The sequence below is a fragment of the Microchirus variegatus genome (assembly GCF_963457635.1).
Source record: "Microchirus variegatus genome assembly, chromosome: 6".
Classification (NCBI taxonomy): Eukaryota; Metazoa; Chordata; class Actinopteri; order Pleuronectiformes; family Soleidae; genus Microchirus; species Microchirus variegatus.
The window spans coordinates 32,472,638-32,496,150 of record NC_139807.1 but is presented as its reverse complement, the minus strand read 5'-3'; the positions used below and the strand labels follow the sequence as shown (position 1 = coordinate 32,496,150).

General features: G+C 42.3%; 1 protein-coding gene across 3 annotated transcripts; it reads left to right on the top strand.

Moving 5' to 3' along the window:
- The first annotated feature begins 1,631 nt into the window (after positions 1–1,631).
- Positions 1,632–21,975, top strand: usp47 (ubiquitin specific peptidase 47). Of its 3 annotated transcripts, XM_083891023.1 has the most exons (29): positions 1,632–1,867; positions 5,067–5,123; positions 6,446–6,640; positions 7,635–7,751; positions 8,880–9,033; positions 9,126–9,222; positions 9,326–9,471; positions 9,567–9,646; positions 10,132–10,281; positions 10,480–10,575; positions 10,682–10,834; positions 12,035–12,193; positions 12,307–12,438; positions 12,588–12,664; positions 12,925–12,980; positions 13,255–13,367; positions 13,452–13,553; positions 13,666–13,873; positions 14,009–14,124; positions 14,209–14,328; positions 14,412–15,237; positions 16,266–16,441; positions 16,533–16,613; positions 17,136–17,251; positions 17,772–17,890; positions 18,230–18,360; positions 18,458–18,505; positions 18,589–18,719; positions 20,138–21,975. In XM_083891023.1, exons 1-29 carry the CDS (start codon positions 1,823–1,825, stop codon positions 20,310–20,312), a joined length of 4,176 nt encoding a protein of 1,391 aa, XP_083747149.1. In that variant the 5' UTR covers positions 1,632–1,822; the 3' UTR covers positions 20,313–21,975. The 3 variants fall into 3 exon arrangements, with proteins under 3 accessions (XP_083747149.1, XP_083747148.1, XP_083747147.1); XM_083891022.1 differs by lacking the exon at positions 1,632–1,867 and having other exon boundaries at positions 3,145–5,123; XM_083891021.1 differs by lacking the exon at positions 1,632–1,867 and having other exon boundaries at positions 5,049–6,640.
- The last annotated feature ends 1,538 nt before the right edge of the window (positions 21,976–23,513 follow it).

Here is a 23,513-nt window from a genome sequence, read left to right as displayed (position 1 = left end):
AGAAACTTAACTGACTTAACAGAAACTGATTAGAATCGCAATTCCTATGTGAATAGAATTTGTCCTCCACCCCTAAAATATATTGATAAATATAAAACAGACTTCTAAATGGTATATAGAGTTGGCAAAATTAAATATATTATTACAAAGAAAAGGTTCAGTGCATCTCTACATCCTCACCAGCCTTCATATCCACGTTTAGTGAAACAGTTTGTTTGTTTACTCTGTGAGAACACACTGGTCTCTGCCTGCTTGAATATAAATATATATAAATCTCTATTTTGGTGCAGTGACTCCATCTCTAATGCCCAAACTCTACCTTTGTATCCAGAGTCAACATTCAGTAACTTTATGTAATCTGGAGTCGAGGTCGTGGCTCGTCGCAGGAATGTGGGGGAGAAACCAAAAGCATTGGAAAATAGACGTAAACAAACAGAGAAAGAACACGAAAACATACAGAAAGAAAGAGAGAGTGTTATCACACCTTGACCCCTGCTGTGAGGCGACAATGTGGAATAAGCATTCTGAATTAACATGTTACATGTTACATGTACATTGGAAAACATTTTTAAGGGTTTATTAAAACATATATATTTAACTTACAAGTCAAATGTGGTCTCTTCCATCAGAAAGGCACAGAAATTTAATGTGTCTCTTAGATAAAATGACTGATTAAGACTGTTCATCCCTCTGTCATTGTCTGTTATTATCATATACACTAATATGTAATATGATAAATTACAAATCTATATATGTTTTAAAAGATACAAAATAATTTTTAACCCTTTAAGGTACAACTCAACCATTTGGTCGACCACATTTTAAGTCACTATATCTCATTGAAGCTGAACTCACTAACACTAAATTAATGTGACTTGTTCTGAATGTTGTACTTTATGAATTATACAAACAAGGTTTATTATGAACAGACGTCTCAACCGTTTGGTAGAGGCCTGTATCTGAAATACTGTAGGGTCTATTTAAAAAAAAAATAAAAAAAATAAATAAATAATAATAATCGATTGTCGTTATGGTTATCATATGGAAATAAAATAAAATAATAAAAAATGCAAATAAATAATTTTCCTTTGCTTTTTTCTTGGTGCGTACCTTAAAGGGTTAACGCCCGTTCACGTTTCCATGACGACTGACCGGAAAAAGATGCGCATGACGCCATGTTTATGTGCAAAAAACAATACAATACTATACAAAACAATGAAAGAAAAACACAGGAGAGGTCAGGGACGAGGTTGATGGTGTGGAGGACGAGACCTGACATATCAATAAATAAATAAACACAGGAATTAATAAATAAATAAATGCACCAATAAATGCATAAATAAATAGTTGTATAAATAAATAAATACAGAAATAAATAAATAAATAAAGGCTTTACGTTCATGTATGTATTCCTGTATTTATTTATTTAAATGTCAGGTCTCGTCCTCCATACAAAGAGGCACCGACCTACGTCATCAGACTCGCACACATCACGCACGCTTGTCTGGACGGAATGTGACGTCACATCAGCTCCGTGCGTGAAGTCTCGCGGAGTAAACCACCGGCCATTTTTCTCCGCGTACAGCAGCAGCAACAGCAGCAGGACACCGTGAGCCACACTGAGCCGCTGGATCCCCGCACATCATCACTTTCGTGAGAGACGGAACAACTTTTTGTCAAACTTTGTGATTTTGGCGACGCAAAAATCACAAAGTGGCGACAGACGACGGCTCCACCGCAATGTTTGTGCGCGTCGCTGCAAAGTTTGTCCGCTGACATCGCTCGCTGTCCGGGATAGATGCTCGCCTGAACTGTCGCTCCAATGGAAATGGTGCCGAGCGAGGAGAACCAGTTCGTGTCCAAAGAGGTGAGGGCTGCGGGGGGGTTTGTGGCGGAGTCAGCCCGGCTCACAGAGTCACGGAACACGCACATTAACAGCGGCAAAAACAGGACTTTTGCACCGCGGTGCTGCGGTGTGTCACGCCGAGGCTAAACTCTCCGCTGCTAACGTTTAGCTCAACATGACTTGAACGGCCTATCATGACACGGCTAGCTAGCGTTAGCTTCAGCCGCCGTCAGTTGGTGTCTTTAGACAAAGTGAGTTTATGAGCTTAATGAGCTCCAGTGTTGATATTATTACACAATAATGCAGTTTACTTTGGCCTTTTTACGACTATAAAGTCGCAACGTGACACATGTTGTCACTGCTATGAAGTTAATCCTTTTAACGGGGACGACATTTGTCAACATTAGCGAGCTAACTTGCAAGTAACGTTAGCCTCCAGGCTAGGCTTTGGCTAGCAAATGTCGTTAATCATTTAAGTCTGGTTTATGGCAACAACTCCAATTAACCTAGGTGTTTTCGGTTATTGCAAAAGAAAATGTAGATAATCACACACACGGTCACGAATGACAGCAACATTTACCCCTGGTTTTATTGTTATTATTATTGTTGTTGTTATTATTACGCCACCGTGGCATCGTGCCCTGTGAACACATTGTTTTGAATGAACTTTAAGCTCAGAGTTAGCTCCTCACGTTACTGTAAACTTAGATGCAGAGTTATTTTGTTGCCTCTTGTGTTGAAATATAAAAGCTCAAATTCTATTTTCACGTCCCCGTCGAGCTTCAACGCCGTTTTTAGATTATCCTGCTGTGTTGTTGTTGTACTGAAAGTAAACGTGAACATGGTTGTTACGTAAAATAATAATAAAAATAACAATAATACTAATAATAATGTGAGTGTACGCTGATACAGTGCTGTTATTCTTTCACTGAATAACAATACTAGTGCTGCTGCTGCTGCAGCCACTGGCATCAACACTGACGGTCTTATGGTGATTTGTGTTGTTGCTGCGTCACGCGTCGAACATGTGACGTCAGTGGATGTTATTATGGGCTGGGGGTGGATGGGATGACGCAGAGCTGCACTTCTTAAAAATATAGTGACAATAATGGCAAACTATTTTAGCATTTAATGGTTGAATTTGTCACTAAAATTGACATTAGTCATATCAACAACATGGATTTTGACACATTATTATACATTTTGACTGTTCTAATATTATATTTAGTTCATTTCAGTCCATTTAACGATGCATTAACTATTTAAAATAATCAAATACTTGTTTGGTATAGTGAAAACTTCCATCTTCTACAGCACATGTGTCAAACTCAAGTCCCAGGGGCCACATCATTTTATATGGCTTGTGAGGTCTATGCTGCTTGTTGACCATAAACTACGTTTCCCACAATGCATCGCGATTGTGTTACCCGAGAAGTGACAGTATCCTGCCGCGATTAATGAAATTAAGAAATATCCATAAATGATCCCAAAATGTCCAGGAAGAGAAAGATTGATGCAGAAAGATTGTGAAGGCGAATACGTGTTTGTGCTTCAAGGAGGAAAAAACGATATGTCTTTTGTGTTATGAGGCCGTGTCGGTCTTCTCCGTCGGCATTTTGACACCAAACAAGCAGCCAATTATGCCAAAGTTAGTCTTCAAGGGAAACAACAAATTGTCAAAGAGTTAAAAGGCAAACTGCGATCGCAGCAGAATGTGTTCACAAAAGCCACAACCAAAAACGATGCGGCGGTGAAAGCTAGCTTTATTGTGGCTGAAGAAATTACACAAGAAGGACATGCAAACTCCATGCAGAAAGATCCTTGTTCCCGACCGGGTCGCAAACCTGAGTCTTCTTCCTGTAAATGCTAACCACTACGTCGACTGTGTGGCCCACGAGTTAAAACTTGATTTATCTTGTTGTTTCATGTTCCCTTTCCTTGCAAAATTCTTGTTTGTTTGTTTTTAACATAAAAAATAGGGTGACATTGTTCAATGATACTTTTTTTCCTAGCCAAAATGTTAAAAGCTGCTAAAAATATGTTCCACCACAGTTTTATTAAACTATGATGGCATCACATGCTCACATCAAGGGATAACTTAATGGATGCGTTATTATAACAATAAATACATTGATATGTCTCTGTTTTTCTTATAGGGCTGAACCATTTATCGAAATTTTATCTAAATCGCAGGGTTAGGGTTAGTTAGTTAGTTTGTTCAAGCCAAAATGTGTAATTTTAGATGAATTATTGTCTCGATCAATGCAAATCTTATTCTACAGACTGAAGAGAGCATATTTGTTTCCCACAGATCTGCACAAATATCACACAGTAATCATTTCAAATGTTTTTTGAATGAAAATGAGAAATCAAATCACAATTCCTGGCAAAAATAATCACAACAACGCCGTTCAGCCCTCGTCTTTTATGACATTTGCGTTTTTTACTCCCCAATAGTCGTCAAAGAAACAGAGGACTTTTACTTGTAATAAAAACAACAACAATAAAATGACTTAAGGATGCAGCAAATCTCTGTCATGAATATGAATTATTATACCACAGACTTCTTTATGGGGCACATGTGATTATCACCACTCCTGGTGTTGTACTGTATGCACACAGGTGGTGCAGCCAGAGTGGGCTCAAAAAAATCATCCCCCAAAAAAAGAGATAAGTTATGTTAACCAGTGTTAAACATATCCTTTAGATAGTGTAGACTGAAGCAGGTGTGGGTTTTATTAGGTGAGCAGATCTAGTTTTCCTGTAGCCTTGTTTTCAGTAAATGACCGAGTATCGGGCCGATTCATGGAAACTGCAGCGTGTTCAGCAAAGACCTATGCCTTTAACACCCGTAAAGAAATGGTGCCTGTCGTTTGACGTACCCCTGCATACATGTCAGCGCCTTGTGATTATATCCACAGTAAAAATAACCTTTTAATCTGCTAATACACTTGGGTGTTGTCAGCTGCAGCTTCTTTAGGATCCGCCAGTCACATTTTTCCAAGATCACAATCACCAACAAACAAAGGCTTCACGACAACAACCGTAATAACGTGTGTGTGTGTATTCCTGTAATCATCACCCTGTCGTGATCCAAGAGGTTTGTTTGCCCAACCAAACGGAAGTAGGTGTATGTGGTGGCTTCGTGCACATGCACCCTCACTCTTACTACTGTGTTTTTAATTTCTTTCTCTCCCTGACTATCTCCACGTGTTATCAGGGTGTTTTTTGGAGATGCAGACAAAGTATTTTTGATGAGATGAAGAGGATTTCTCAGGTAGAGTCATGTGTGTGCATGGTGTTAAATAGATGCATGAAGCCGCTCTGCTTATTATCACCACACACAAGCAACGATCGAGTTACATCGATGAAGAAGAGGCAGCGTGACAAATACAACCGTTCTCTAACGTTAGAAAAACACATGTAAATGATAACTGTCGGACAAGGACAATTATATTAGTTAGTATGAAGGCATTTAATACAACATAACATGATGTTGCTTACTAGTGTTTTGAATGAGGCGTAAATCAAAGAGCGATCCAGTCAACACATGCTGGCTACATCAATGCTTGATGAGTGACCTTTACCTAAAAGGCTTTTGACATTTGACAATACTTTTCCTGGTCAGGTCATTTTTGTACAACACCTGTTGCAAGAAAACTAACTGCACGTGCTGTTAAGATGATAACATGACTTCTGATCCACTTGGAAAACCCCTACCTCTGTATATTTTATAATTAAGTGACGCATGACTCGAGCATGACTTTGAAGAATTTAAATATTTGTAGCTTATTTATAATTCTAAAGATCAGCAGCAGTCCATCAACGCAACTGGGTTTGTCCCCAGTCGTGGGTTAAAAAGTGTTTTGCTGACCTCGGTATTTTGAATTTGTATGTAGTAACTGTTTTTGGCCACATTCTTACATATGGCGCCTTTTAAAGACATGAGTAACTGTGTGTTATTTTACATTTTATTAGCCTTAATAATGATGGGTATGAAAGTAGTTTTATTTTATCTCAACATTGGAAACATTTGAGAATTTTAGTTCTCTGTTTTTTTGTGCCAAGAAATATCTTGTTTGTTTGCCAAAGACGTGTTTGTTTTAAAATCCAAATTTAGTTTTGCATAAACATTGGACCCAACCTCAGACATAAGTCTCTTGATGTATTTCTGACTGATGTGTGCTGCACAGCTGTAATATTATTCTTACCATTTCCCACAGAATACACCAACAATAGTGTACTTTTGTAACGGGCAAGTGATATTATGATAATACATATATTTCTATAATAATTATAAAGTAATTGCTTGGGAATCCAAATGGAAAACATGTGGGGCACAAGGGAGGATGCATTTAACCTTAATAATGTAGTGATTATTAAATTTTAATCCACAAACGATTTCATGTGAAGGTTTTACACTGATGGTCGCCTCATTGCAATGTTATAACTTTGTAAATAATGTGGAAATATTACTCTAATATTATCATAATGTTACTTCTTATTATGAAAGTATTATATTCTAATGTTACCCCACTGTGCTATAAAGTTAACCATGCAAACCGTCAAAACGCATCCTGTGAATGTCTTGATTTTCAGATCCAGAATGCAGCGGAGGAGCCCAGAGTGCTGTGCATCATCCAGGACACCACCTGTGCGAAGACCATCAACGAGAGGGTGACCGCGAACCTGCCCGCGTCCACAGCGCTCTCCAGACTCTATGAAGACATCGCCCACAAAGCAGGATATGTAAACGGCTCCTTCACCCTCGTCTGGGGAAATACAGCGGAAATGGTGAGGAAATAATTCGTTGTTTTTTTCCCACTCGGTTTAACGACACATTTAACTGGCTCATAGTCTGCTCTTTCAAAATAAAATCAAGCTGGGGTAGACGTTGCGTTTCAGTTGCGTTCTGTTTTTTTTATAAAGTCCTAGTGGCATTAGACTCCCTCGTGTCTCTGTCCGTCAGGAGACACGAGGGAGTCAGGAGAAGTTGTACCGACCGGCATCGCTGCTTTTAGACGTGCGGCTCGGAGGTCTGGATACTGCGAGCTGTTTCCACCAGCAAAGGCATGTTTGTTTTATTCATTATGTTTGAGCACAGGCAGAGTATTGTCGGGTGGGATTCATAATCGTGGCTCTTAGCTTATTCTCCATTTCAGTGAAGTTTATGCAAGCATACGAACAATAGCCCCTTCTATCCATATCATGACCTCAGTGAAGCTGATAGTGGCAGAGATACAGTATTTCTGAAAATGAGATTGTGGTTAGCAGTATTTTGGATGCTATCTCGGTGTCAAAAATGTTGTTCTCTGCTACGAGGAAACAAAAGCCTGTGACGCTGTGAAAAGTGTAGTAGAATGACCGCGTTTCTAATTGTGCTCTCGTAGTGTCGACTGTGGTTGTTTTCTGTTGTCTGGTCATGTGTGGACATGCAATTCCTTTTCTTAAACGAGCCCAGGCTAATCCCGCCGCTGACCCGGGCCAAAGCCCAGGTACTGTGTCTGTTATCTCACTGAGTAGGTCAGTGGATTAAGCCTCCGCATGTTTCCACTGCAGCACTTTGCTGCTGGCTCGTCCTCGGCTTGTTTGGGAGAAAGACAGCAGCTCTGTAGCTGTGTTTACATGTTGTCTTCAAGCTACTTTCCTCATACATGTCACTACAGGGAACTGAGAAGCTGTCTCAGTGAGTTCTTGTGAGTTCATCCAGTTTGTAAACAGCTTTCTGTTTCTATTATCCTTCAGCATTTATGTCATCCCCTCCCTTTCTCTTTCTGCTGACCTCTAGGCACCGCTGGATCATAACAGCGACATGTCCCTCTCAGACTCTGGGTTTGAGCCTGGCGGTAAAAAGAATTTCCTCCAGCTGACGGACAAAGATGGAGAGCAGCCACAGACGGCATCGGTGAGTTATACATCCAGCTCCTCATTTCTCAATTAGCAAGTACAACAACAACAGCAATATTAGTGACTCCAGCAGTGGATAAACGGGTGCTGTGGCCCTTTAAGAGCAGCAGTGAGTGACCGGCTAACGTGGCGAAACAACCTTTTGTGTAACTTCCTGTTTCACTGGTGTCGCAGTGTTTTTACTACTGTTCTCTACAACTTGACTAATTCTGCTTATTACATACACCAGTCATCTTGCTGTTAAACTGTGGAGAACATTCCCTAACTACGACAGCTTTAGCTCTACTACAGATTGATGTAGGATTGGTAGGTAAATATACACTCACCTGCCAACCGTTTAATAAACCCCAACATAAGAAGAATATTCAGTCACCAGCGACTTAATTAACACAGGACACTTGAAAAAGTGGCAGGATTGGCACCTGCTTCAAGGTTTGACAGGTTTTGAAGTCAGAGATACGTACCTTGGTTGTAACCAGTAGTTGTTTTGAGTTACTGTTGCTAGTTATTCTTGTTCTTCCATCGTTTTCAACCAGTCTGACCAATTTCCTGAGCTTTGGCAGTATCAGTGGAGTATTCCCTACACATTTCCATGACGACTGACCGCAAAAATACGCGCGGAGTCCAGGCACCGTTTACCAGTTAGCTCCGTTAGCTGCATTAGCTTCTTTTAGCGCCGTTAGCGTTAGCCTACAGTGGAACTGGAGCGGTCTGTTTATTAAAGGAAAAGAGTAGCGCTAACAAATAACCAGCGTACCTGTGTACTGCGTATGTGTGACTCTGTTTTTAAAGTTTAGCGCTACTTTAGAGACTAATTTTAACGCGTTGTGCGCTAATGTGCATTGAATGTGCGCTAACGTTGACGCCGTTAAACGCCGTTGGCGCTTTAGCATTTGACAGCACTACTATAAACCCTAGAGATGGTGGAGTGTGAAAATCCCAGACCAGCCCACCTGGCTCCAACAACCGTGACACAGTCAAAACCACTTAAAATTCTTCTCCGTCGTCAGGTCGTCTCGACCATGTCAACTGTGATGGATGATGAGATAAGGAGCTGTACAGGTGTACTTAATAACTTAGCAGAATAGTGAGTGCACATACATTATCAAAGTGTGTGTGTGTGCAGGATGAGTCGGGAGCAGCTGACAGCAGTGGACTGGATGACAGCTCCCAGGAGCGCTTCATTGGGCCTCTTCCAAGAGACAGCACTCCAGGCTGCAGTGGTGATTACAGCAGTTCGTCTTACTCCTACTCATCCATCCTCAACAAATCTGAGACGGGTACGTTCTGGTCGTACTTTACAGATGTTACCGATCGCTTCTTTTACACAACCTGACTTCTTACCACCACCCGTCTCTTGCCTCCTTTATAGGCTACGTGGGTTTAGTTAACCAAGCCATGACCTGCTATTTGAACAGTCTTCTGCAGACGCTGTTCATGACTCCTGAGTTCCGAAACGCTCTCTACAAGTGAGGAATCATGCTCATTGTCCTGTTTGAAGTGTTACTTTTGTGATGAATGTGTTGTGTATGTGAATAATTACACTAAACGTGTGTGTGTGTGCCACCTCAGCTGGGAGTTTGAGGAGTCAGAGGAGGATCCAGTCACCAGCATCCCCTACCAGCTGCAGCGGCTGTTTGTGCAGCTGCAGACCAGTAAAAAACGTGCGATTGAGACCACTGATGTGACTCGGAGCTTTGGCTGGGACAGCAGCGAGGGTTAGTTTGTGTGTGTTTCTTTTAATTTATGGACAGAGACCATGTGACCTATACATCTGTAAACTAAATGAGATTTTTGTTGCCTGTGTTTTTAGCGTGGCAGCAGCATGATATCCAGGAGCTGTGCAGGGTCATGTTTGATGCTCTGGAGCAAAAGTGGAAGCAGACAGAGCAGGTAGGACAACAGACATTCAACTGTCAGCCTGATGTAGGAAGTATGTATTTCTATAGTGGGAGCTGAAGAAGATTTTTCAGTTATGCTAATGCATGATAAAATTATTCCTTAAGAGGTTTGCAAATATTTTCAACGGATCCTTGTTCAGGGCGATGCCGACTATTATGATGGTAAATTTCAAGTCATTCCGAGATACTTTTTTTTCTTGAAGAAATTCAGCTCACTGTCAAAGTGCATCAGGGCAAATGGATCATTTCCTGAATTTCACAGGATAACATCGCATTTTACCGCATAATAGAGTTCTGATGTCACTGTGCTAATGCTGTGTATCTGCAGTAAAATGAGGCACCTCCTGAGTAAAAAATTATTCTGATTTCCTGAAGAAGTCAAGAGACTTTTTCTGGAACCTCACAAATGCTGCTTGTTGTCTGTGAAGCATGTCTGATGAGGCCTGACTGTCATGCCATCCCTGTCCCTGTCCTCAGGCTGACCTGATCAACCAGCTGTACCAGGGGAAACTGAAGGATTACGTGCGTTGTCTGGAGTGCGGCTACGAGAGCTGGAGGATTGATACCTACCTGGACATCCCTCTGGTGATCAGACCCTTCGGCGTCAACCAGGCCTATGGCAGTGTGGTGAGTTTCTACATTTCATCCCTTTTTAAATATTTAGTACAGTGGCAGCAAAGATCTCCGACACCTCTTAACTCTCATTCATGCTTCAGAATTCACAGCTCCTTAAAGGCTGCATTGCAGCTCATGTTGATGCAGTCAGTGTCCATTAAAGTGTCTTCTATAAACAAACGTAAAACTATATTTCATGCTCTGCCACAGGAGGAGGCTCTGCAGGCGTTTGTTCAGCCAGAAACTCTGGATGGACCCAACCAGTATTTCTGTGAACGCTGCAAAAAGAAATGTGACGCCCGGAAGGTGAGCAGACAGAGTGTGTGACATGGGAGAGTCGTGTTCAGAGAATACAGCGTTCGGCTATTGACCCCCGTCTAATCCTTTGGCGATGAATGCCTCCTTGCTGCAGGGTCTAAGATTTCTGCACTTTCCCTACCTGCTGACGCTGCAGCTGAAACGGTTTGATTTCGACTACACCACGATGCACCGCATCAAGCTCAACGACAGCATGACGTTCCCCGAGGAGCTGGACATGAGTCCGTTCATCGATGTGGAAGACGAGGTAAGAGCAGCGTGTTCGCGATTAAACGCTACACTTTGTTGTTGTTTTGTAATGAGGGCATGAGCGCAGACTGCTGTTATTATATAACGCTCACGTCACCTTCCTCTGGGTAAATATTTAATACACACTCAGGAGCGACTGAACAATATCTAACACTTGATCATTTTGGGACAGAGTTTTATTTTGTCCCTAAACAAACCGATTATGTCCCTTGTTTCCACTGCTATTGGCCTTTTAAACAAATTACACATTGGAAAAAGAAACGCATGACGTCATGTTTACGTGCCGCGACACAGGAGTCCAGGCACCGTTTACCAGTTAGCTCCGTAAGCTGCGTTAGCTCCTTTTAGCGCCGTTAGTGTTAGCCTACAGTGGAACTGGAGCGGTCTGTTTATTAAAGGAAAAGAGCAGCACTACAAATAACCAGCTGTACTGCGTATGTGTGCCTCTGTTTTTAAAGTTAAGCATTACTTTGGAGACTCATTTTAACAACCGGGAGTCACGCTCGTCTTTTTCCGGGCAGTCGTCATGGAAACGCGTCGTGCATTAACGTTGACGCCGTTAAACGCCGTTGACACGTTAACGTTTGTCAGCACTAATCAAAAGAGTTGAAAAACAAATAGAAAATATAGTCAAGACATTGATGACATTAGAAATAATGATTTTTATTCAAAATAATAAAACTGTTTTCAGCTGTGCTAACATCATTGCACAAGGGTTTTCAAGGGTTTTCTAATCATCCAATAGCTTCTAAAACTATTATCTGTTAGAAGGCCCATTTCCAGCAAACACTGGAAATGAGCCTCTATACACCTATGTACATATTCCATTAAAAACCAGACGTTTTTACCACATTCACAATGTATAGAGTGTATTTTTGATTAATTGAATGTTATATTCATTGAAAAAAGTGTTTTTCCTTCAAAAATAAGGACATTTCTAAGTGAGCCCAAACTTTTGAACGGTAGTATAAAACGCCCAACTGCGATTCTTGCGTGATTATTTGCGCTGTATTTACAGAATTGTTTATTTTTGTAACTGTACAATGTAGATTGTAGAGAAAATTGTCCTTTGTGGACATTATAGTTTTACTTCCCCTTACTGTTTACTTTATATGGAATACATGTGATGATACTGTATTTGCTAACCTGTGTGTGTTTACTCTCATGTTAAATCTATTGTCCACTGATGTTTTTTTAGAAGTCTCCTCAGACGGAGAGCTGCACTGACAGCGGAGCTGAGAATGAAGGCAGTTGTCACAGTGACCAGATGAGCAATGACTTTTCCACTGATGACTGCGTGGACGAGGGCATCTGCTTGGACAGCACCGGCAGCACAGAGAGGGTGTTGAAGCCAAAGGTGATGATTTTGACCGGATACGCTGTGATGGTTTTATGTGGTTATGATCTGAAACTGTAAATATTTAATCTGTGAATCATCTCGGCTTAAAATTTCCCTCATCATATTCACAGAGTTCGTTGAACTTTGAGCTGTTCTCCGTCATGGTCCACTCTGGGAGTGCTGCGGGCGGCCATTACTATGCCTGCATCAAATCCTTCAGTGACGGCCAGTGGTACAGTTTCAATGATCAACACGTTAGCAAGGTCAGTGTCGGTAGCCTCAATTTACCAATCTGATTCTCTCACAGCACTCAACTGTCAGGCTCATTAAATAGAACCACAGTAACGATTACATGATCCTCATGTCACAGAGCAGCAAATGTGTGGAATAACTGTGTTTCTGTGTTTGACAGATCACGCAGGACGACATAAGAAAGACGTACGGCGGCTCCTCAGGGAGCAGAGGCTATTATTCCAGTGCCTTTGCAAGGTCAGTTGTGTGCAGCACATTCCTGCACTGCACTGCCTTAGAGAATAGAATAATAATTAACTTCAACATGAAACTGGAACCACTTACATCTGAGCTGAAACGGGGAACTACAGAGTTCATGTTTATTCTTTGTTCATTGTGCTTTATTCATACTGAGCATTGTCAGTGTTTTATATTTATCTGAGCTCCCTGTATACACATTATATGTATTATTTTTTTATTTCAGTCGTCATAATAAGCCTTTTTTCTTCTCCCAACAGCTCCACAAATGCATATATGCTGATATATAGATTGAAAGACCCCTCAAGGAATGCAAGTAAGGACTTCATTCACTTAAATCCCATTATATGAATGAGATGAGAATCAGTGAAAGTACATGACTCTTTATTCCCTGTAGTGTCATGCTACTTACATGTGAGAATTAACATGTTGCATGCCAACATGCCAGTGCAGGCATTGCATTGAGTCATTATGGGTTTAGTGTTAATGGGAGATATTTGTGGTTATTTTCTGAGCTTGGTGTAAGTTTAATCACGGTCTTGTTCTTCCTGAACTGTGGTTTAAAGTGTCCTCTGTTGTTCTGTCGGCAGAATACTCGGCTGCAGACGACTTCCCAGAGCACATCAAGAGTTTGGTTCAGAAGGAGAAAGAGTCTGAGGAGCAGGAAAAGAGACAGAGGGAGATCGAGCGCAATACCTGCAAGGTTTGTTCAAATCCACTGTTCAAATTCAACCATCTGCATGTGAAAATGGACGAGTTGATAAATGGTCTGCTCTCTCCTTTTTAGATCAAGCTCTTTTGCATGCATCCTGTAAAGATGATGATGGAAAGCAAGCTGGAAGTTCACAAGGACAAAACCCTCAGAGAAGCAACAGAAATGGCCTTTAAGGTTCGTCTCTTGTAGCTAATCTGATCATTTTGTGGATTTATTGATGCACTAGAGTGGTTAAAAATAATCCTACTCCTTGCATCATCTGTGTCATCATTTGCATTTTCCTCAGCTGATGGAGCTCGAGGGAGTCGTCTCTCTGGACTGCTGTCGCCTGGTGAAGTACGACGAGTTCCACGAGTACCTGGAGCGCTCGTATGAAGGCGAGGAGGACACGCCCATGGGTCTGTTGCTGGGCGGAGTCAAGTCCTCGTACATGTTTGACTTGCTGCTGGAGACGCGGCGGCCGGATCAAGTGTTCCAGCCTTACAAACCTGGAGGTCAGTGGAAGTTAAGACTGTATAGTGATTATAAAATGACTGTTCAGCAAAACTACAGTACATTCATTCATTCATTCATTACACTTGAAATCTATGACTGTCTGAGCTGAGGAGTGTGTTCCTGATCTTCTCCAGAGGTTATGGTGAAGGTTCATGTCGTGAATCTGAAGAGTGAGACCATTGCCTCGCCGGTCAGTGTCCGGGCGTACCTCAACCAGACAATCACTGAATTCAAACAGCTTATTGCACAGGTTTGTTTTTTTTAATGATTAACAGTGAACTCTGTGTAGAACTAAATGTGACAATCAGCCTCGTGGTCTTGTGCTTGTCTCCAGGCGACAGGTCTGTCTGCAGAAACCATGCGTGTGGTCCTGGAGCGCTGCTACAACGACCTTCGCCTCCTCTATGTTCCAAACAAGACCTTGAAAGCTGAGGGATTCTTCAGGAGTAACAAGGTCTTGTCAAGAAATTCTTATGTGATAATTTATCAGGAAGCTTCGCCACACTTTTAACGACCCGTTTTCTCCTTTTTCTTCAGGTGTTTGTCGAGAGCTCGGAGTCGTCCGATCATCAGGTCGCGTTCACCGACTCCGTCTTGTGGAAACTGTTGGATCGTCACGGGAACACGATCCGCCTGTTGGTCTTACTGCCGGAGCAGTCGCCTGGTACCTTGGCCAACAGAACTCTGAGCCAAGATGAGTCCAAGGGTACCAGGAAGTCTGTGGAGGCGATACTTGAGGAGAGCACGGAGAAGTTAAAGAACCTGTCGCTGCTGCAGCAGCAGCAGCAGCAGCAGCAGCAGCAGCAGCAGCAGCAGCAGCAGCAGCAGCAGCAGAGCTCCAGCGACAGCCAGAAAAGCTCCGACACCAGTGACTTTGAACACATCGAGTCCCCGACACAAGAGGCCGACTCGAACTCTTCGCTCTGCGCGGCCGCAGACAGCAGAGAGCTGGAGAACCGGATCAGGACCACGGCAGGGAGCAGCAGCGGCGGCGGCGCCTCCTCCTCTGACCCAGAGAACCACTTTGCCTGTGAGGAGCGCTCAGACTCTGAGGTGAACAATGACCGCAGCACCAGCTCGGTGGACAGCGACATCCTCAGCTCCAGCCACAGCAGCGACACGCTGTGTAACGCGGACAGCGGACCCATACAGTTGGCCAACGGCCTGGACTCGCACAGCATCACGAGCAGCCGGCGATCCAAAGCCCACGAGGGTAAGAAAGAGACGTGGGACACGGCCGAGGAAGACTCTGGGACGGACAGCGAGTACGACGACAATGGGAAGAGCAAAGCCGAGGCTCAGTATCTGTACTTCAGGGCAGAGCCGTGTTCTCAGGACGACGCCACGTGGGACGCACACAAATGTACTAGTTTAGTTTCTCGTGTGCCAGTTATGATACACTTTGAACAAAGAGTTAGTTTTCTTTTTAAATGTGGTTGTTTTGAGGTATTAATACATTATCAGTGCAGAGTTTGTAGAGGTTGCTTCATTTCTGTAGACCTGTGTGGAAGTCAGATACTCATACTCATTCTCACTTGAGTTTGTTTGTGACTTTGTGAGTGTTTAAAAACCTTCATTTTGATGGTTTATCTAAGTGACACAAACCTAATGAAGCAGCAGTCGACCTGCAGCTTCTTTGTCACCACAACATGAAAATGCTGATTTCTCTATAAGGCGTAACGTGAAGGAGAGAGAGAACAGTTTCCACACTCGAATTTCCAGCTGGAAATATTGCTTAACAGTGAGATAAAGCAGCAAACATATTCTAAAGGTTTCAGACTAATAGATTTTGTTTAGTGAATGTGTGTCAGCATCATAACATCAGTGAGAGTGAGTGTTCAGGTCCCACACAGGTCTGCAGAGTTGTTGACTCATCAAAGTCTGTGTTGATACTCAGTCAATTAGGCCTCCGACGAGTAATCAATTAATTACTAAATTAATTGCCAACTATTTCAGCGATCGATGAATTTCTGGGAGTGTTTCTTGGTCATTAAAACTAGTTTTCTGATTTTTTATGTCAATGTTTTATAGTTTATTTTGCTTCATATAACAAAGAAAGCATTAAACATGAATGATTTTATTAATCATCATAACATTTTCTGACAATTATCGACCAAACAATTGATTGAGTCGTTTAACTGAAGGATTGATCTATTTATTTATTATTATTATCAATACGACCTGAACTACTCCTTTTAAAGAATATTTATTTTAATAAAAATAAAATGCAGTTAGAATGACACTCTTGAGCTCATGAGCTCTTCCTCCAACAATCATATTTAACTAAATTATCAGAGAAAAGAAGAGCGACCAACAAATTTAATAACTATTTTATTATCAGATATTTTCTCACACTTAATTGTTGTTTTTTGTGTGTGCGTTTTTCTTCAGGTTTAGTCGTTCATGTGGACAAGAGAATAACGTTAGCGGCGTTCAAACAGAACCTGGAGCCGTACGTGGGCGTCACCTCCACGCAGTTCAAAGTGTTCCGCGTCTACGCCAACAACCAGGAGTTTGAGAGCGTGCGGCTGAATGAAACTCTGTCGTCGTTCTCTGACGACAACAAGGTCGGTGCGAATAAATACTCACAGTTCATGACTTTATTATGTTTTTTTCTTTGTTTTGTATCAACGTCAATTAATAATTGACTTTCCACAGATAACCATTCGACTGGGAAGAGCCCTGAAAAAAGGAGAATACAGAGTCAAAGTCTATCAGCTACTAGTGAATGAGACGGAGGTGAGAACGTTTATTTTTTATTAAACAATGACTTAAAACTGGTCGTTTATATGGATTTAAAACATGTCTATGTATATATATATACACATGTATATTTACATAAGCACATACACATACACTAGTGCTGTGCAATAGGTTAACGTGCCTTGACGCACGACCCGTTTCCATGACAAAAAAGACCCGCGTGACGTCATGTTTACGTGTCGCGACACCGGTGTCCAGGCACAGTTTACCAGTTAGCTCCGTTAGCTGCATTAGCTCCTTTAAGCGCCGTTAATGGAACTGGAGCGGTCTGTTTATTAAACGTAAAGAGCAGTGCTACAAATAACCAGCGTACCTGTGTACTGAGTATGTGTGCCTCTGTTTTTAAAGTTTAGCGTAACTTTAGAGACTCATTTTAACAATCTGGAGTCACGTAAACATGACGTCACACGCGTCTTTTTCCGGTTAGTCGTCGTGGAAACGCGCCGTGCGTTAACTTTTGACGGCACTAATTTATACTTTCTGTTGTCGTTTTTCCAGCCCTGTAAGTTCCTGGTGGACACGGTGTTTGCTAAGGGAATGACTGTGAGACAGTCTAAAGAGGAGCTGCTGCCTCAGTTAAAGGAGCAGTGCAAGCTCGACCTCAGCATCGACAGGTGAGGGTTTCAGAGAGTCGCAAACCACAGCAAATCAACCTCCTCCATCTAACCCTGTTCTCTCACACTAGCTAACTTCATGTCCTCTTTCACTACATTCTTAAATCTTCTATAGACCTCCTGCATATATTCACTATCCCTCCTCTGTACATGACCAAACCATCTCATTCTGACCTCTCTGACCTCATCTCCAAAACATCTAACATGTTCTGTTCCTCTCATTAGAGAACCTCAACATCTTCATCTCTGCTTCCTCCAGCTCTACTTCCTGTCTTTTCCTCAGCATCACTGTCTCTGGACCACACAGCATCACTGCTCTCACCACTGTCTTATATACCTTTCTTTTCATTCTGGCTGATACTCTTTCACTGCACTTTTCTCCACCCTTTCCAACCAGCTTGAGCACGTTTCTTCACCTCTTTTCCACACACTCCACTGGTCCAAAGTACCCTAAGTACTTGGGGTCAACAGGAACTGTTGAGTCACTATTTATACCTGGTACTGTAATGTGTTTGTTTAGGGTTCGTCTCAGGAAAAAGACGTGGAAGAATCCCGGCACGGTGTTCCTGGATTACCACGTCTACGAGGAGGACATCAGCATATCGTCCAACTGGGAAGTTTTCCTGGAAATTCTCAATGGTAACAAATGCTCTGCACAATCAGAATACTTTTATTATCCCGGAGGAAATTGTTTTGTTGCAGTTGCTCCATATCAGAGTCAATACATTTAATGTAGGAGAGTACAAGAGGAGCAACATTGAAACTATTCAGTACTTTTCAATAAAATCCTATGAAACATTTTTCTTTTTACTAATGAATTCACTCACGCTCATTATCATCAAAATAGAAAGAGTTAATATGAAACTAAACCCACATCGCTCGTCTTCAGCAGTCTGTTGAAGTTTCATGTAAAGCAGCAGCAGCATCATCATCATCAGCAGTGAAAAGTGATCTGTGATCCACTTTTTTGTTTTTCAGAAGCAGAGAAAATGAAGTCCATGTCACAGCTGGCTGTTCTGAGCCGCAGATGGAGCCCGGCCTCGATGAAGCTGGGACCTTTTCAGGAAGTGATTCTGGAGAGCAGCAGTGTGGAAGAACTCAAGGAGAGGGTGAGTCTCTCACCTGAGGATCGATGCTCTGTCCTAAAGTCCTAAACATTCGATCACTGAGAGTAATTTACGTCTGTCTTTCTTTTCTCTGACACAGCTCAGTGAAATGAGTGATATTCCTCTTGAAAGCCTGGAGTTTGCAAAGGTTTGTCGAGTTCACTTGATCTTGATGTTACTTACTGTTACTGTTACTGATTGTGTGTAACTTTGTCTCTGTGATGTTTCCAGGGCAGAGGAACGTTTCCTTGTGATATTTCCGTGCTGGAGATCCACCAGGATCTGGACTGGAACCCAAAGGTGTCCACGCTCAACGTTTGGCCTCTGTACATCTGTGACGACGGAGCCGTCGTCTTCTACAGGTGAAACAGAAATAAATCAAACACAGCTCTGTGAGCTGTAAATAGTTCACCATAGTATATTAGTTATTATGTTTTATGTCTGTTGGCAACATAACTCGAAAAGTCACAGATGGATTTGGGATTTGGATTTTGGGCGTGATCCGTAGACGCCATCACTGGTTACAACACTCACTTGTTTTTGTTTGTTGCCAAAATATCAATGTTAAGAGTAGATTTTCAGCGGCGGTCTGCGCTCTCTGAGTGCTTTTCTAATGTCTTTTCTAGCGTCTTCTTTCACAAAGATTAAAGCGGAACTAGACCGGAAGTTCCTATTATCGCTGTTTTTTTAGTGTGTATCTGTGTCATTACCTTGTTTACGAAGCCCTGACGGTTCGAAACAAACAGTTCAGCCACTGCTGAGAACACTGTGTTTTATTGTAATCTCGGGGCTCAACGAGATCACTGAAAATCCCGTAATAGTTACGTAAGCAGCGGTTCTCCTGAACAACCGATCGTCCTGCTCCGGGCACTAGTCCGGGCACATCCGGTTACGTATATTGAACCGCAGAAGAAGAATAACGTCCGTTGTGGAGGTGTTTCACGAGCAACAGTGTCTTCTGACTCTGGGTCTGACTCTGGTTTAAAGTCATAAAAGGGACTGCGGCGGGGAGTCGTGACGAAGCTATTTTTAAACACTGTTAAAACAATGTTTTGATAATGAGGAGCAGTGCATCCGCCGTTCCAGAGGGGGGGCGCTGCGCTTCTGAGAACGGATGTGCTGGATAGTACTGGCCAATCACAAGACTCTGTCTTCTGGGGTTGAAAGTTCACTCTGAAATCTCGCAGCAGAAAAATACTGTCAGAAAAGAGGATTTCTATCGGCTAGTTCACAGCAACTAGGAGGTTTTTGACCATAAAAACAAGTTAATATATGTAAGTAGACCTCCATAACTAACATTTATGTGCAACAGGACCACTCTATGTGACCTTTAAGACCACGGAGTGAAAACGATGAAAAGTCTGTCACCAAGTTTTACTCAGATCTTCTCAGATCACCTGCACTTTATCGCGACTGTACTCCATCCTCGTCATAAAGATCATTATTTTTATGTGGGTATAAAACGCGTAGAGAAATGATCCAGTCTGCTTTAGATATGAAATGACCGCTTGGAGACGCAGAAGCGCAGGAGAGACCAACGGCGCAGGAGAGGGAGAAGAGAGAAATAAAAGATGAGGCAGATGAGGGGGCACTACCAATTTTATATTTATGTTGATTTATTTTACTTTTAAATGTAACCATTGCATGGCTTGTTATAAGATTTATTGGCCGATTACTTAATTAATATTTAACTACAAAAACGCTGTGGGCCGCTTAGCAGGTTTTCTGGGGGAAACCCTTCATCATCATCATCATCACTGTGTTGCTTCCTCGTCTGCAGGGACAGCACGGAGGAGCCCATGGAGCTGTCTGAGGACGAGCGCAGCGAGCTGATGAAGAAGGAGAGCAGTCGTCTGCTCAAGACCGGACACCGCGTCAGCTACTCTCCGCGCAAGGAGAAAGCCCTGAAGATCTACCTGGACGGAGGTCCTGCCAAAGACCCGGGGCAGGACTGAGAGAACCTCTCTGGAGTCCTGCGGTTCGTCATCTGGCTGCTGTCGCCTGAGCAACCGGGCTGTGGATCTCAGTCATAGTGTGTGTGTGTGTGTGTGTGTGGTCCTGGTTTAGAGACTTGAAGCTGATGCAGCCCTGCGAGACGAGCTCTTCCTCTTCCTCTTCCTCCTCCTCCTCCTCCTCCTCCTCCTCCTCCTCACTGAGCTCCAGGACCGTGCACTCAGGTGCGCTGTACTGTAACGTTTAAAGGGAAGTACAACTAACTATTCAATGCAGAAAAAGAATTATGTTGACTTTACGGATGAGCGTCAAGGGTCCAGAGATGTTTGCAGAGGTGAAGCTGTGCTGGAGTCCCGCCTCCTCTCTCCTCTCTTTATCTCCTCTCTCCATCATCATGTTGTCAGATCTGATGCTGATCCTCTCTCTTCTCGTCTTCTCTCTCTCGTCTTCTGATCTCACGTCACTTCCTCGACAGATCATAACAAACCAAGAGCTACTTTTTGAAGCCTTCCCCCGTCTGAGGTGAACCTCAGAACCTCAGCGTCTTTACAAGCAGCTGAGACGACGTTTATACACAGGATTTGATTCATAAGAATATAAATAAATATAAATAAATAAATAAAAGAGGCGACGAAGAGTAATTCATTTGTAAATCGGAGGCTGTTTCTCTTCCTCTGAACTCTCTTTCGATGCCAGACTAATGTGTTATTATGGGCTGTCAGTGCTGCTCTCTGGTTCAGTCACTTCCTCTTTAGATTCACTGAGACTTTGGCTTTTGTCCTGAAATAAATGTACATGTTTTTTTTTTTGTTTTTTGTTTGTTTGTTAAATGTAAATTATTCTCATTTTTGCCGCAGATTGATTATTATTGTTTAGTTTGGAGATCGATCACATCCGTGACGTCTGTGTGATCCTTTAAATGAGAACGAGGAGTTCTGTCTTCTGTTTTTGTCGCTGCATCATGTGACCCGACTGTACATCTGTGTGTGTGTGTGTGTGTGTTGTTCTGAGTGGGCGGAGCTCTGTCTCTGCATTATCGTCAGAGAAAAGCGTGAATGAGCTTGAATTTGGCGCTTATACCTGTTGCTGCTTCATAGACTTTTGACAGCAGAAGCTCTAACTGAACTCAGCGTCCATCTGTCCTCCGTCTGTCCTCCGCCTGTCCTCTGACTGTCCTCCTCCTGTCCATCTGTCCTCCGTCTGTCCTCTGCCTGTCCGTCTGTCCTCCGCCTGTCCGTCTATCCTCTGCCTGTCCTCTGTCTGTCCTCCGTCTGTCCTCTGCATGTCCGTCTGTCCTCCGCCTGTCCTCTGTCTGTCATCCGCCTGTCCGTCTGTCCTCTGTCTGTCCTCCGCCTGTCTGTCTGTCCTCCGTCTGTCCTCCATCTGTCCGTCTTGTCCTCCATCTGTCCTCAGTCTGTCCTCAGTCTGTCCTCCGTCTGTCTGTCTGCCCTCCGTCTGCCCTCCGTCTGTCCTCCGCCTGTCCGTCTGTCCTCCGTCTGTCTGTCTGTCCTCCGTCTGGACGCCTGATGCTGTCACCAGCGAGTCACTGTAGAAATGCCAATATCTGAAGAAATCCTTCTTTTTTTTTTGTTGATGTTTATTTCTTTGAGGTTTGAATCCTGTGTGAAAATGGTTTAAAATGATTTTAGAAATGAATTAAAGTGTTTTTTTTTTTCCATAAGCGTTTTTGTTTGTTTGTTTGTTTAAATGTGTTAAATCCACAGTTATGGCTGTTGTGCTGCACCCTGAGTTACTTGTTGCTCAACAGAATCTTCCTAAATGACTTCAGTTCAAACCTGGACGTTTATTTTTATTATGATATTTAAAGTAAGATCATTGAAAAACAAACACAACGACTTAAGCTGCTGTTTGATATTTTCTGCTCTGACAACAGAAGTAAAACACTATAAAGTACACAAATAAAATACATAAACCATATACTGTAAATACATAAATAAACCACAAGGAAACACAGTGAACAGTTAATTACATGTAACCTCTCTGTGGCTTAATCACATAAAACAAACTTCCTGTTTCATGACATCAGATCAGATCCACGAGGATCAAGAGACAGAGTTTGCAAAAATAAACGTCTCAGAAAACATGGGAAATAAGAAACGATAGATGAGTTCATGTGAAGCAGGTGAATCCAGGTGTAAAGTGATTAATAATTTATAATTAGATGCTTTTACTCTCTGGTTTTTCACTTTCTCTAGAGTCTGCTCAGTCCTTTAATGACATTTCTACCTTGTGTTACAATAAAATATAGAATATATAATTAAATAGTCATGTATATATATATATATATATATATATGCCAGTGTTAAGTATGGATGCAGGTCTTTGTGTCATGTTTCTGTTTGTGACTTTTATATTTACATGTAAAGACAAACTTAAAACCTAATTTCAAAGTTATCAGCAGTTTTGACTGTTTCTGCTCCTTTACTTTCCACTTGCCGTACATTCAGGTTCTATTTCCATCTTCGTATATTATATATACATTTACTACAATCTTAAAGTACTGTAAACCTCAGGGTTAGGTTTGAAGTTTTTGGTTTTTCCATCTTTTATGACTTTGGACTCAGCTGGAGAAGAGAGTGCAGAGATTTGAGTTTTCAGTGCAGATCTGGAGATGGTGAAGTTCTGGAGTCGGTGAAGCTCAGGAGTCAGTGAAGTTCTGGAGTCGGTGAAGCTCTGGAGTCAGTGAAGTTCTGGAGTCGGTACAATTCTGGAGATGGTGAAGTTCTGGATTCAGTGATATTTTGGAGTCAGTGAAGTTCTGGAGTCTGTGAAGCTCTGGAGATGGTGAAGTTCTGGAGTCGGTGAAGCTCTGGAGTCACTACAATTCTGGAGATGGTGAAGTTCTGGAGTCAGTACAATTCTGGAGATGGTGAAGTTCTGGATTCAGTACAATTCTGGAGACAGTGAAGTTTTGGATTCAGTGATATTTTGGAGTCAGTGAAGTTCTGGAGTCTGAAGCTCTGGAGATGGTGAAGTTCTGGAGTCGGTGAAGCTCTGGAGTCAGTACAATTCTGGAGATGGTGAAGTTCTGGATTCAGTACAATTCTGGAGACAGTGAAGTTTTGGATTCAGTGATATTTTGGAGTCAGTGAAGTTCTGGAGTCTGTGAAGCTCTGGAAATGGTGAAGTTCTGGAGATGGTGAAGCTCTGAGGTTAGTACAATTCTGGAGATGGTGAAGGTC

Coding starts and splice junctions, on each gene's coding strand:
- usp47 (XM_083891021.1), top strand. CDS start 6,308: ATGTGGAAATATTACTCTAATATTATCATAATGTTACTTCTTATTATG. Junction 9,223..9,325: donor TTCCGAAACGCTCTCTACAA/GTGAGGAATCAT, acceptor GTGCCACCTCAG/CTGGGAGTTTGAGGAGTCAG. Junction 12,981..13,254: donor AGACCCCTCAAGGAATGCAA/GTAAGGACTTCA, acceptor TTCTGTCGGCAG/AATACTCGGCTGCAGACGAC.